Source organism: Zerene cesonia, unplaced genomic scaffold (assembly GCF_012273895.1).
Source record: "Zerene cesonia ecotype Mississippi unplaced genomic scaffold, Zerene_cesonia_1.1 Zces_u008, whole genome shotgun sequence".
In the NCBI taxonomy this organism is placed as follows: Eukaryota; Metazoa; Arthropoda; class Insecta; order Lepidoptera; family Pieridae; genus Zerene; species Zerene cesonia.
The window spans coordinates 65,480-81,163 of record NW_024045138.1 but is presented as its reverse complement, the minus strand read 5'-3'; the positions used below and the strand labels follow the sequence as shown (position 1 = coordinate 81,163).

The window sequence follows — 15,684 nt, the reverse complement described above, 5'->3', positions numbered from 1 at the left end:
ATTTTAATGAGTATGTATTTTGTTGTTTTATTTTTTACCTTTAACATTGTATCGGTGATTAACTTATATCGGTAACTATAAATGAAGAAATATGTTTGACGTTTCCTGTTTGTCTTTTTTTCACAAAGTATTTTAAAGAATATTATATATTTGTGGCTGGTGACAGTGAGACGACCAGGGATTAATATAATATGCATTACCATATATTTTAATGTTAACCTTCAGATTTTTTTTTAAAACAAGCGTGATTCGTGACTTACCTAAGACATTTTACATATTTTATCATAAGACTTCAACTGGGTGATTAAGCAATTTGATTTAACATTGATTAATAGTCGTAATCGCCAATAAAAGAAAAAAAAAAATGCAAAAGCAATGAACATCATCGGATCGTCACTTTAGTTAAGCAAAGAAATTACTTTCTTGTATGTATTTTATGCGTCTATACTAATCTGTGGTCTTTTATAGTATTTGTCAAAAATCAAAAATGTGTCAAATCATTAGAATCTGAAAACAGAAAATGTCAAGAAACTTCATTTCGCATTTGAATCTAGTGTGGAATGTATCGTATCTTTGAATGCAGCGTCAAAATGTTCTAAGCTTCGTGTCTATAGCATTTTGTGTTTGAATTGATGATTATTTATTCATTATTAAATAAAATGTGAACAACAAAATTAAGAAGCCAATTACAAGAAATGCTCACGAATATATGAGTTACAAAAGATATTTTGACGTTTGTTTCCACGTGGTGACTGTCAAGATTTTAGCTACGTGTTAATTTTGTTCATTATATTTAATAAAGTTACTGATCTCGATCGCATTTTGCTCGCGGAATGGAGTCCTTGAACATGTCTAAATTAAATTTGTCCAGCGTAAGGAGCCACGCAACAAGCGACAACTGTCCTAAACCAGATGTTTCGGAAGTCAAGTACGAATCAAATGTAAGTTAATTCTCACTATAAAATGTAAATTTATATGATAAACTAGCTGAAATTCGTCGATAAATATACAATAAAATGTATAGATGTATGAATAATTTCTATTCATATCACTAATATATTGTGTATTCATTACAATATCAATAAAATAGGTTCACAACTGCAATTCATGATTCTGTAAATCTTTAATGTAACGTAATTGTACTGTAGCTATTGACAAATTAAAATTTTGATACATGTGTATAATATTAAAAATTTATAATATGTTCCGAGTTGTAAAATAAAGAGACATATTATTTGTCATGCTAATAATTAATAAAGTGTTTTCAAACATCATACAACATGTAAACAAATTCCACCATACTTATAAAAGATAACATGTAATTGCATACATAATATATGCAACAATACATGCATAGATTGTTGCTGTTTCATTGCATCATAATGCAATATTATGAAACTTCTTAAAAGTGTGTGAAATTAAATTTAAACAAACAGTAGAAAAGTTGTTAAATTTTTGTAAAAAGAAATTTTTCAAAATTTTGTATTTCATATAGTTGAATTTGAATAAGTTATAAAATATAATTTTGAGTAATATGTGGTATAACCTCATATTATTAACTTTCTGTAATATATGGCTAGCCTTTGGACGTGGTTTTGTCTGCATAGTCAAATAATCCACCTAAATCCTGTTCCCACTGGATTATCGGCATTAAAAATATTATATTTCTGGTCACAATTTATCTCTATGCTTATTTTAATCCCAATTGGTTCCATGGATTTACATATTTTTGTGAACAAAAAATCCATACAAATACATTATTTATAATATTAGTAGGGATTTCTGAATAGTGACAAATTAAACATTATACTGCTTTAAATGAACTATGTATAATGATTGATTGTCATGACATTAATAACAATGTCAAACATTTAAGTGAATAATAAAAGAAGTAGTAGTAAAAAAAAAAAACAAATAAAAAAAATTGAAGGTAGAATCAACTAAATCGTCTATCTTGCTCTTATACAGAATATTTGAAAGGTAAGAAATTATTTAATCCTGCCAGGATTAATCAGAATCTTATATATAAAATTCTCGTGTCACAATGTTAGTCTCTATACTCCTCCGAAACGGCTTGACCGATTCCTCTGAAATTTGGTAAGCATATTGGGTAGGTCTGAGAATCGGCTAACATCTATTTTTCATACCACTAAACGATAAGAGTAAGGCAGAACAGCGTTTGCCGGGTGCAGCTAGTAATAAGATAAACTTTGAAATTATTGTTTAGTCACAAACAATAATTCTCAATAATTGTACAAAGTTTGAATTATATCTGTTTTTTTTTAATGTGGATCAAAATCAAATCTCAATGAGGTGACATACAAACATACAGATAAGCTTGTAAAAGTGTGTTAAAAATATAATACATAAAGATAAACATAGTACCCCCTGCTTTTCTCATTTGAAAGGTGGATAGAAACAGCATATTTATTATTTAACATTTGATTTACACCAGTACAGTTAAAATTCTATATTCTAGTATATATTCTAGTTCTATCTATTTAAATTATCATAAACCTTCTTTAGTATCATTTAAATAATTATAATTCTATCTGCAATTGCAAAAGTATCAATTATAACAATGTAAATTTGCAGACTCTCCTGGACCCAGATGATGAATTTCACTGTGAATACAGAGATGACATTTGGAAGAATCTATTAGAACAAGATGCACAGAAACCTGTTATACACTTGCAATCACCACAGGTATGTATGAATTTATTTTTTCCACCGATATTCCCAAAAACAAAAGGTTATCAACACATGCAGTTTGTCCTTTCTTAAGTTATAAAATTTGCTGTGTCACTAGACAACAACAATTTTTGTTATTTGATTAGAATCTGAAGGCATCACCCTCCACAGAAATGTTGGTGATTGTTTTTGTTGTGAGTTGCTTAATATTTATAAATATGATTTATTTACACTAATTATGTATGAAGACCTTGTTAAATCCTTATTCTTATCTACAAATTATGTTTAATCTGAATACAATCTAATTTAACGTGAAAATACACAAAGGTAGGATTTTTCAAATTGTCATTCTTTCATTAAAATCTTTCAATTTATGTGAGTAATTAATTTTGAATTTGATTCAAAACAGATTAAAAAGAAACTAAGATGTAAACAAAAGAAACATTTTAGGTAAACAAGGTTCAAGCTAGCAAAGTAATTAATGCTAGTAATTTATTTAAAAAAAATATAGAGTTTATCAGCCATTTGCAACTGGAAAACTGATAATCTGTACAGTTGTTTGATAGACACGGATATTTGATGAAATCTTGCAGTCTCTCGGTTAGGTTAGTGGAAATATATTGTCCTTCTATTTCAATTCCATTTATTGTTTATATGTAATTTTGGATTTTATTTCTTCCACATTGCAAATGCATTAATTAAGTAATATGACTTTTGTGGCTGGAAATAATTGGGAGGCTTGAAAGTGATTTATATAGGCTACTTTTAATCATGGTGAAGTGTTTCATTCCCATGAGAATATCTCTTGACTGCAGTGTCGAACTGTGGGCTGAAAGGTAGGGAAAAAATCAAATACTAAAATAGGGAATAGTTGTGAGTACTTCTTACATTACATAGCTTTGCCCCGTAGTTTGAATCTGGAATAAAATGAGAGTAAAAAGTTGGAAATCAGTTTGAGCACACCGGCGCAGCCTTTGGTTATAAACCTATGCTATATTATATTCTTTCTGCTTCAATATATGACGTCATACTTGAGACTAAATACTATGACGTCGTTGATTTTAACTGTGTCCATATATTTCATCTTTAATTACCATTGTACATAATTTATACAATATTTTAACATTTAGGAAATACTTGTGCAATAATCCGATACATTGCTTCTTGCATAACATTGTGTCAGTGGGCTCAAATGACATTTTACTTGTGAAATTTGCTTGTCTAGAGCCGCAATGCATTTTCAGTATTAAAACAAAATATGAAATTAAATGAAGTAGAGGTAACAACTGCAACAGAGAAATTATTATTTCATTCACAATTTAAGTAAGAAATTTTCAACTTTATATGACTTAAATGAAGATGTATAATTTAGGCTTATCTTATTTAATCTGTTGGGAACGAATGACTTATATTTTAGACTATCCAGGAAGGATAGTCCTACTAATATTACAAATGCGAAAGTTTGTAAGGATGTGTGTGTGTGTTTGTTTGTTACTCTTTTACGCAAAAGCTACTGAACCAATTGCAATGAAATTTTGTATGTAGACTTACGAGGGTGAAACCGCGGGGCGCAGCTAGTTGGACAATAAATACAATAGCATATGTATGGTGCAATAAGTGTTCAATATAATTGCAATTAAAGTCCTAAATTGCATCATATTTAAATCGATTTAGACATCGCGTCAGCGTTGCCCGAGGCACGAGATGTAATGATCTTGCTCTCATTTTTAATACCTATAATATTAAGTGCTTGCGGTTTAGTTCCTTCGTAACTCGTAAATCGATATGCCGTGAGCTACAGACTGTTTATTCTCTGAGAATAAGCCATATGACTAGGTTTTTGTAACAAACAAACATAAAATATCTTCACATTAAATTAACATTTTGAAAAGTATTTTCATCCTTTTTTTTAACAATACAACCCGTGAATGATTCTTATCGATCAGGTTTTAAATTTATTTTCGTCCATGAATAATGTAATCATGAAAACATAAAAAAATATCTTTTAAATATCCGATCATAGATAGAATAACATATTATATATCACATAAAATTTCGTTATTATCTCAGGGCTTAAACAAATAATGATATTATAATAAGTTATATAAAATATTTTAAGCACAGCCCTAAAGTTAATTGTTGACTAAGTAACGACTTCGGACATTGAAAGAAAAAATTTACCACAAATAACCTTGCATCACTTTTAGCAAAGTCGGTTTAAAATGTGCACTGCAAAATTGCACAATTAAAATAATATAAGTTTTAATATTACCCATATCAAGTCCAGCCAGTGAAAAGGAAAGTTGTAAGTTGAATGACCTGTGAATAGAATTAAAAAATTCAAAGAATATTACATTTCAATGACAAATAACTTCAGTTAAAAAATCTGAATTGATGTATCAACTCAACAGTGGAAAATGACGACGAATTGAAATTATGTGTTGATTTATTTATCTATAATTATTATCCACACTAATATTATAAAGAGGAAAACTTTGTTTGTTTGGTTGTAATGAATAGGCTCAAAAACTACTGGACCGATTTTAAAAATTCTTTCACCATTCGAAAGCTACATTATCCACGAGTAACATAGACTATATTTTATTTTAGAAAAAAATAGGGTTCCGTAACATATCTTTATTGAAACATCCAAACCAGTATACCTATAAAGCTGAAGGGTTAGTTAGTTCGTTTGTTATTATTTAAACTCAAATATATAACTCTAATCGCAATAATTCAGATATTCAACTGGATAGCTATATATTATAAAGCTGAAGAGTTTGTTCGTTTGTTTGTTTGAATGTGCTAATCTCAGGAACTACTGGTCCGTTTTGAATTCTTTCAGTTTTAGATGCCCTACAATAAAAGTATTGAGGGAGAATTTAGGCTTTATATGTACCACGGGCGAAGCCGGTGCGGACAGCTAGTTTTAATAATATTTATAATTTACAGCTCGAATTCAGAGGCGCCCTCGTGCAACAGCTACGTGATGTATCGAAGAAGCTAGGTCTCTCATTAGCGACATTGCACTCAGCGGTAGCACAATTGGACCTATTCATGGACGCACACAGACTCAGAGCGGACAGACTCACACATGTGGCGCTCGCGTGCTTATCTCTTGCAGGTTTGTGGTCTCCCGGTACTTTTAATGTGATCATTTGTGAATGTGAATGTTTTGGATGTGAAGGAAATAGTTAAGACATAGTTAGGTGGATAGCATCTAGATCACTTTAGCGTGATTGCGTAATTGGATCTGTTCATGGACATACTCTTGCAAGTTTGTGGTGTCCTGGTCGTTTTTTTGTGAAAGCAGATGTTTGTTAAGGAGACATGAGTTAAAAGCGTGTTCTAAAATGCCTTTTAGCCACTGCAGCTAAAAGCAGAAACTTAAAGGATAGAAAAAAATCACAAAAATGCCTCTTCTTTTAACGATTAAAAGTCCATAAATAATAAGGGGCAATCACTGCGATTTTTTTGTATCAAATTATTTGTTCTGCGAATGTTCTATTTGTTTATATAATGATCCTAAATACGCTATATTAAAGTAACAAACAATAGATATATACATACATATACAAATAATCTCCATACATTCCACAGCAAAGAGCGAAGAGAAGCTCAGCAGAGCGCCGACCCTGAAAACGTTGGCCAAGATTAGCGGCGTACAGCTGTGCGGCAAGACGTTCCGGCAGTTGGAGTGGATGGTCGGACAGCACGTCCGCTGGCGGCTGTTAGCGCCCACGCCCGTGACTTTCGCGGCCCTGCTGGCGCAGTACGTGGTCACCGACGCGGATCTGACCACGCGGCACCCGAAGTTTGTGAGGCGCTTCAGGCGGGATGGGGCCAAGTTGCTGGAGGCGTATCTGGATCTGACGCTGTCCGGTGAGTTGTTTCTCTGGGCGGTTTTGGTTTGAAAATTGTGCTTCCGTTCGATTGTAACAAATGTTGGCCAAATTTAAATTATTCTGTTGTTCATGTTTTTTAAATGTAATTCCAATATCAGAGTGTCTTGCGTCTATTGAAAATTATTATTATGCCAGTACATAGGAAACTTTGTGTAATGTAAACACTTAATTATTGCTTTTATAAATTAGTATTTTACAAAGTAGCAGCAAGTAGTAACGAATACAATCAAATCGTTGATCAGATACATATGAGTATGTGCTTTTAAAAGATTAATAGAACAATTAAATACTAATTTTAACCATATTTTCCATCTGTGGTCCATGCATATTAAAAAAAAGCAAAAGCTGAAATGCCATGAACAAAATATTTTATAGCTGGATAATAAATTATTTTAAAATTTGCTTAAATCGTTATCTACATGATTTAATATTACAAAGAGGAAGAATTTGTATTTTTGTTTGTTTGTAATGGTTGTACTCAAAAACCACTGGACCGATTTTAAAAATTCTTTCACCATTAGAAAATAAAGCTACAACTTCACTGAGTGACATAAGCTGTATACTCGTATATACCACGGGCGAAGCCGGGGCGATCAGCTAGTTTTATGTATATTTCCCATCTACATACATGCAATTAATAATACATGACAATCTAGAATTAATTTATTATACATTTTCGTTATCAGACGTGCGTCTCAAAGTGGTTGAGAGCGTGGAGGTGGGGTGCGCGTGCGTGTCGTGCGCGCGCGCAGAGCTCGGGCTGTGCGCGTGGCCGCGCTGGCTGGCGGACCTCACCGGCCGCCGGAACGACACCGTCGCGCCCGTCGCCAGGCTGCTGCACAGGTGATGGTGATGGTGATAATGATGATGGTGATGGTGACAGTAGTGGGGTGGGATGCGCGTGCCAGGCTGTCGTACAGTTGATGGTGGTAAAAGGGGTGGAGTGGTATGCATGTGCCAGGCTGTCGCACGTTTGATTAAGATGATGATGATGATAATGATAAAAGTGGTGGGGTGGGATGCTCGAGCTAGACTGTCGTACGGGCGATGTTGATAATTATAAAAGCTGTGGGTGCGCGGGCGTGCCCGTAGCACAAATTGTGATGATGATGATGATTAATTGTCTTTGTATTGGCTGACTGGCAGACCTCACCGGCCGGCGCCATGATATAGTGGCGCCAAAAAAAAAACAAAAGATGCACAGTCTCATACATTACTAACGCTCGAAAGTGTATCAAAACACTAACCAATTTTAGCTACGAAATTGTGATTATGCTTTATGCATATAGTTTTTCAAATTAATCCTCTCGAGAATTTTTATAGAGCCCCGCCTAGCCGCGAGTCACATCAGACATTTTGAAATGCGCTCAATTTAGAATTTGTTTTTAATTTGACTGTGCATCTTTTTTTTTATATCCACTATATATAGAAGTAAGTAAATAAGCTATTAGTCATGACAAAAGTTAAGTCTAGACACTGTTAACATGATGAACAAAGGCCGAAAAGACGTAAGTCGATGTCCCGTCCGGTTGATATCCTTAAAATTGGTTATAAAAACGAAGCGAATTCCTGACTACCTTCTACTATAAAAAAAAATTAAACACCGTGTATAAATCAACTAATAAAGTTCTTATTTTTACCCACAGGATGATGCAGATAAAATCTCGAGACACGACCGAATGCGAAGTGGACCAAGGATACAGTAGCGCGAGGACCACACCCAACATCACCCCCTCCACTTCCCCCCAGTACCAAACATCACCACCCACAACTTGCACCAACTACCTCGACTACAGACAACCAATCAACACGGAGTATTTAATCCCAGAGACAAACCTGAATTACTATAGGATCTCGCAACAAACTGACCACAGACTATGTAGGGCTAGTCGACTGATAGAAGCGAGTATAGAACCATCTACCAGTATGGCTGTGAAACGGAATATAGATTCGAATGAATTAGAGTTAGATAGAAAGAGATACAGGGTGTCTCTGTCTCAGGCGGTTCAATGATAGCGTCTAGTCGGTGTGGCTGGTTCTGGAACGTTCGAAAAGCGAGCGATGCGCGCGTTCTGAATCGAATATTCTGGAATGAAATTCGAATTTTCGAATCGAAAATTGAAAGTTTGAGTTTCAAATTTCGAATGTAGGCATTGCTTTCGATTAATAGGCGGTATATAATATAATGTTATTATGAAGTATGCGCTGCAATATCATTTTAATTGATTATGATTGAACACATTGCGTTGCTAAGCGTTTTTAAGATCTATGTCGGAATTGTAACGGTAGAATGCGTTTTATTTTGCATGTTATTTATTTGAACAATATATCGCAATTAAGAAGCGTTGTACTCAATATTAAAAGGTAAAGAATATAGCAATAAGTTTGTTCATATTGTAAAGTGCCTCGTTTGAACTCAAGCCAGTCACACCTGTTTAGCAAATTCAGTACATATTTACATGCACATAGAGTTCCTAGTTGCAATTTTAGTATCATTCCAAGAGACGTACCAGTGTTTTTTAGATATGTACTGAATTTTTTGCATTTATTAATTCATTTGTATGATGGTAGTATTCAATGAGAAACGCCTTCAGGCGGAAATGGGCGAATGGTTCAATAATAACGCTATGTAACTATTTAATTATATAATATATATACCTATTGCTACTTCATTCACGCAACTTTTCTTTATTTATTTTAAAAAATAGCAAAAATCTAGTTGAATCATATTCCACTATTTTTAGGTATACAAACAATTTTGTCGAGCTAATATATCTCGTATTTTTTAGCTCATAAGCTTCATTCAGTGTGTTCAGGAGTGAAGTCACTGTGAAATCACATGCCTAAATTCGCTGTGAAAAATCACAGTGACAAATCACAACTGATATTTAACCGTTCGCCCTTAGATTAATGCTATGCCAATTGCGAAGTCTGAGCCCCATATTATATGGAATTAGATAACTGACTCGGGACTATTTATATCGTATTTTTTTAACTTATTGCACCTATTTACTTTATTTATGGCTTGAATTTCATGTAAAAAAATCCTATGTTACAGATTTTAAAGAGTAATTCTTTTTTTAAAGTCAACTGAATAAAAGTAAATGATTTCTAAACTAATGATTAACGAATATCTGGAACACCTCACAGTTATGCATATATCATTAACATAAAAATAAAGTGAATCATAGTATCGCGATCTTCGTCTAGAGTTTAGTTTGTTTTTAACATAAACATTATCCACAGCAATGCTGTTAAAAGACTTCGTACGGTATCAAAAAACCTAAGTACGTTTTATACAAAGTATTTAAAATTAGGTAGGTAGTAACAAATTAACCAATTGAGTTCACAACTCGCGTATTATAATGTGACAGTGTTGCCAACATAGTGCGCCAAAGAAAAAAAATAGAGATGCTTAAAAATAAGTTAAATTACATATAGTTCAAAGATTATAGAACCTGAAGGTTATTAAAAAAAACAGGATATGAGTAAGTGCATTATTATTTAGAACCTGTTATAAATAGTTGGCAACACTGTATTTGTCGAATTTATCTTTTGCCGGGGAACTTAAAAAGTTTAACTTTTGACAAGTTGTGGACTTGATATTATTAACACACGGACGGACATTGTGTAGTTTTATATAAACAGTTTCGAATTAATATAACGCAGTATAGAATTTGCCAAATGGACAAATTTATGAGATGTCAGTTCGTGTGTTGTCTTTGTATGGACTAATTGCTGCTATAATAATTATTTTTTTCAGTGGATAAAGTCAGTACGTAAATAGTTTTAAAATGTAGTTATTGTAACTTCTTGTCTTTTGTTTTTTGTTTGCCGTCTCTATCCACTTTTACCTTTAATTTATTTATTGTATGAATATCAATTGTAGAGTGTTATTAGTTCATACAGGGAACACGCTATGATTGCCAAAGCTGTTTGACGATCATTCGCGTAAATATAGGTAAATTCTCGTTCATAATATTAAGGTGAATATTATCACGTATTAATTTAAAACGTCAGTTTTATATATTCTGATTATTAAATAATTTAGGCTAGCTTCCATCTTGTAACAGCGCCCGTTTAAACTCCTTTTTTTCGAAGTATCAGATCCAATTAATGTTTACAGGATAATTTAAATTTAGAACACATTAAAATTAAATAAAAATGCTCCTATTTAAGTTTAAAAGCGCGCGCTGTTATATTCTTTAGCCGTAATGTCACAGATTGTAAAACATCACCTTAATGTTAAATGCTAGAATAATTTTCGTTTTTTTTTCGTTTAGTTTTAATTTTAGAACAATGTTTTTTATTGTTTTCATTAAGTTATTACGATTGGAGCCATCAGATATTCGATCCCGAAAGTAGAAAATGTTTTGTAGAATAAAATATGTCTCATAATTTATACTTTACGAAATGGCAGCTTCTCATGAAGATTACAAAATAAACGAACAAGGATAAATTAAAACGCTTATTTCTTTAAATCATTCGAAGAATTGCTTTACGCATCTAATTTGTTTACCTATCACTTAACAATTCGAAAAAAAAAACATGTTTTCTCATCATACAGAGATTTTAGAGGTTGCCAGTGTTTTAAAATTGTTTCTATGTAATCTGTTATCGTAATATCTTAGACTTAACTTTAAAATTTATATAAATTGCGCAGAATGGTTGTGAACAGAGTTCGTTTATTTTTGATGTTAAAATCCGATTATCGTGTGATATTGGATTATTTTTGTGCATTTTAATTTTCTATTTTATACAGTTTTTTTTTCTTTCTTTTTTGCGATTTATTTGCTCACTCGATGATATGTAAATAATTGAGATATCATACGACTTGTGTATGTCTGATTAGTAAAAAAAAAAATACTTTTTTGTAAATTTCGAAGAAATATTATGTAGCAAAGTGTGGGTTATTACGGGCATTACAGAAAATTAGAAATTTCCCTATTTATTGTTAAAAAAAAAAAGAAATTTCAGTTGTACGTGAATAGTTAGTGTTTTACGTAATTTCTCATAAAATGTTCATAGTACTTTTAGATTTTTTACTTGTGGCATTTTAATTTTTAATACTTAGCAAAAAATATTGTTCGATTTTTTTCTCATTTCTTGTTGTCATTGATTTTGTTGTAGAAAGTTTAATTTTAAAAGTTACCATTGTTCCGAGAATTTCGTAATATAATGTTTTCATCTTAAAACCGTAAATACATAAATTAAATTATTATAATATAATTGTTACTCTACGCTTTTGTAATTTAAAAAAATTTGATACGATTTCAAATCTTTAGTGAATTGCAATTTCCAAACGACCAAAAAAACGTTAGTTACACAAATCGTATCAAATTTTCTCGATCTTCGACTTGCATCTTCTGTACTTAATGCCATCTTTTAAAATAAAAATGTATGCAGGGTTGCCACATGTCATTTATTTTATACTAATTTTATGATTTGATATGGTAACCCTGTTACACTGTGTTATGGTTGGAGAGATGCTATGTTAGAGCAATGATATAATAATATATCGCTTAAAGACTGATGTGATGGTACTACGTGTTAAATGATTGATGATTGTAATAGGACACCATAGTTTTGTACTCAACGAATAAAATTTAAAGATGCAACTTGAAATAAAAGTATTTACTCTTTTCATGGTTTTTATTAAACTCAATTAAAGAACATAACTCTCATTCTTATTAAAATATAATTATTTCACACTGAAATATAACTAGGTCTTAACCTACAGTAAAATTGTTTGCTATTCATATACGATCGAGTCTGAATGATATAATCAAATTCCATAGTGCGTATAGCAAAACTAAAGACGATAATTAATAATAGTAACTTCACACGTAAAATCAATTCTATATGTGCTTGAAGACGAGATTTGATATAAGGCTAAGCTAGGCCAGCCGGTATACGGTTGTGTCGTCGATAGACAGCGTTGGGAGACGCGGAGGCCTGCGCGGTGGTCGCCGCTTGCGTCGCGGTCGACATTCGCAGTGCAAAGCGCATAGACCAATTCCCGCGCATCCAGACAGAAAGAGCGGCAGAGCTAGTGTCCTCGTCACAGTGGCTACTTGCTCACCTCTCGACCATCTAGGCACCACGACTGTGGTGTCCGCTCGGGACCAGAAACATGGATACCTGGCGCCCACATAGCCGTAGTTGAGTGTAAAATTCTCACAATTCACAACTGGCGGATAACCACATCCCTTTATATTTACATACAGTACACCCGGACGCCAATCCTCGGCGTATGCTTTGTATTTGACATGTAGTTGAATACATTTATATGCATCGCTAGTGCATCCTTCTCGGCAGGACGCCCAAGTGCAGTTGTCGAGTCCGAGCCTGTCGTCCCGTCTCTCTGTTACGCATTCCGCAGGGACCGGATCGAAGTCAGCGGCTAAAGCGCTTAGCGCTGGGTCTGCGTAAAGAGGCACAAGAAAAAGTAATGCTGAACTGCCTCCACCGAGCACTGCTGCCAATGAAATTGTTATATATCGTGTGAGTCTGGCGCGCGTATCTCCTCTTCTACGCTTGGCTCGTACGACCAGTCTTTCTGAACTTCCACCACGCATTTTTAGAGCACTGCGTCAACCCATGCTGAATTAAAAACCTTGTCCCAAATGCATTGTATTGCAGAGCATGCGCCAAGTTATAACATGCGCAGTTAAGATTTTAACAATGGTACCTATATACGGTATTATCGTATCTAACATCTTATAAATTTATCGAATAAAACAATTCTTGTATTTTATTTCACCTGTTGGTAAAATTTTATTTTCAAAATAAATGTTATATAGATACGTAAATATCAAGTAAATCCTAATTGATATTCCTTTTTTGTGGGTCTGAATTTTTTTTATATATGATAGAATTATCTATAAATATTCCCATTTTGCATAAAAATGTTTGCATAGAATTTATATAAAAAAATTGTTATAGACAATCACAGAGAAAAGAATATATTCTGTCTGTAAGATTCCAAACTTTTGCCTATTTTTTTTTCCGACAGTTCGATTTGCTAACATATGACATAAGACATTACAATTGTCATCAAACTGAAATCATGTCATGTTAATGGTTATGAATATTGTGTGTTTCATTTTTGTGTTGTGATATCTGCGCTTGACGGATACTTTTGAGCCTCTTATAAATCTCAGATGTAAAACTATCCACAACGTGACATTGGCAAAATTGTGGCAACACAGCACTGCCATTCATAAAATAAAATTGAATTGAATTGGTTATGAATATTATCGAATCAAAATAATTTTATTGTACTGAAATTGTGCTTAATTATTAGGTATGTCAGTCCGATTATTTCAAACATTTATTAATACACTGAGAAGTAATCTCCCTAAACATGCAAACTTTATAAAAACAGGTATTCATTTTTTTGAGTAAACACGTGCATTCTGTGATTTTTGTATATTTGTGTAAAAATTATACTAGTTTTAGTGGCGTGTTGCTTCTCAAACAACTTTTGTAGATAACTTTTTGTCTGGAGACTTAAACTACATACTTTTTTAAGGTCGTATTCAAGTTAGACAATTAGCAATGAGTGTCGCGGCGGAGAGTGTGGAGAAAGGCGATGAGCTTGTTAATAAACAACATACGAGATACCACCAGCGGCGGCGTATGAAGCGGCAGTGGGAGTTTAACGAAAACAAGACAGAAAATGGCGAAAGTGACGCTAAAAAGACTTGTGACCAGCCATTTGAACGTATTAAGAGGAAAAAAATGGCAATGCTGCTAGGTTATTGTGGCGTGGACTATTATGGAATGCAGAGGTATAAAAATGTTTCCTTAAAAAATTTAGTTTTATTGAGCTGAAACGAAAATTCTATTCTATCACAACTCATAATGTCTTTGATATCACTTTGGCTGCATGTTCGAATCATGCAGTCTGAATTTCATTGTATTGATTCCATTGATAGCGGCTTGTGAATTTTCTACTAAGGACTACACATTCCCGCAGAAAAGAAATGCAGTTAATTTGTTATGAAAAATCACATCTGTTCAATTGGACAACTCAAAACAAAGACATTTTGGGCACATAATCCAAATAGTTTAGTATCAATATACAAGTTAAAATGGTGTCTATAAAGACACTGTTTTTACCTTTAAAATGTGTAACACAAAAAAATATTCATCTGAAATGACATAAACCTTGTAAAAGCTTGCTTTCTATGTACCTTTTTGATTTAAAATATACAATAAATGTTAATTGAACTATTTCCGATCAGATTCCGTACAATCCAATGGCATTGTAAAAGTAATTTGTTACAGAAATCCAGGAGTAAAGACAATAGAAGAAGACCTATTAACAGCTTTACGAGATGCAAAGTACATTACAGAGGAGGACTTTGTAAATCAACAGAATGCCCAGTTCCAGAGAAGTTCTAGAACAGATAAGGGTGTGTCTGCGGCGAGACAAGTTGTATCATTAAAGCTTCGTAAGTAATAACACTAATATTATAAATATGAAAGTATATTTGTTTGGATGTTCGTCCGTTGATAACATAAAGAATAGTATAAATACTTTTTGTCCCGAATAAATGCACCCTGGGGTACAGGAATCTTGATATCTGGGCTGAGCTGTGACGAGTGTGTAGTATTTAATACAGAATTAGAAGTTAATTCAATCTTAAAAACTGGTTGAACTAAAGAAGATGATGATGGAGAAAGACTGTCTCTGGCTAATTATTTTATCTCTCCTACATTACTATGTATACTCTTGCATATCTGTATGTTATAATTATTGTGTGTGACCTTATTTAATTCGTTTTTATGATATAATTCCTTAAGTTACTTAGTACCGTACTTAAAAATCTAGATCACTTTTTAAAACTAACTAGATTTAAAAAAAAATATACACAATAAACAAATACTTAGATAATAAAAATGTGTGGAATATATAGTTTCCAAACCAAAAAAACTTAGGCAGTAGTTCTTGAAGAAGCAACAAATTGTTGGTAGTTTTAAAAAATTACTTTTATTAAAAAAGGTTATACGTAGTGCGACATCCCTCGCGCTACTACACATGCCGCACTGACGAGGCATATGAGACAACACCGCTTATATT

At 32.9% G+C, this 15,684-nt stretch overlaps 3 protein-coding genes across 3 annotated transcripts; 2 read left to right on the top strand and 1 right to left on the bottom strand.

Moving 5' to 3' along the window:
- Window positions 1–527: 527 nt before the first annotated feature.
- On the top strand, window positions 528–9,251 carry LOC119839135 (cyclin-J-like). The gene is made up of 6 exons (XM_038365343.1): window positions 528–941; window positions 2,596–2,706; window positions 5,644–5,815; window positions 6,292–6,573; window positions 7,283–7,439; window positions 8,243–9,251. Exons 1-6 carry the CDS (start codon window positions 834–836, stop codon window positions 8,607–8,609), a joined length of 1,197 nt encoding a protein of 398 aa, XP_038221271.1. The 5' UTR covers window positions 528–833; the 3' UTR covers window positions 8,610–9,251.
- A 2,984-nt stretch (window positions 9,252–12,235) lies between these two features.
- Window positions 12,236–13,244, bottom strand: LOC119839110 (protein tipE-like). The gene has a single exon (XM_038365308.1). It carries the CDS (start codon window positions 13,172–13,174, stop codon window positions 12,494–12,496), a length of 681 nt encoding a protein of 226 aa, XP_038221236.1. The 5' UTR covers window positions 13,175–13,244; the 3' UTR covers window positions 12,236–12,493.
- Window positions 13,245–13,842: 598 nt separating this feature from the next.
- LOC119839078 (tRNA pseudouridine synthase A-like) lies at window positions 13,843–15,063 on the top strand. The gene is made up of 3 exons (XM_038365270.1): window positions 13,843–13,902; window positions 14,131–14,389; window positions 14,889–15,063. The coding sequence occupies exons 2-3, from the start codon at window positions 14,157–14,159 to the stop codon at window positions 15,061–15,063; spliced, it is 408 nt and encodes a 135-aa protein (XP_038221198.1). The 5' UTR covers window positions 13,843–13,902; window positions 14,131–14,156.
- Window positions 15,064–15,684: the final 621 nt, after the last annotated feature.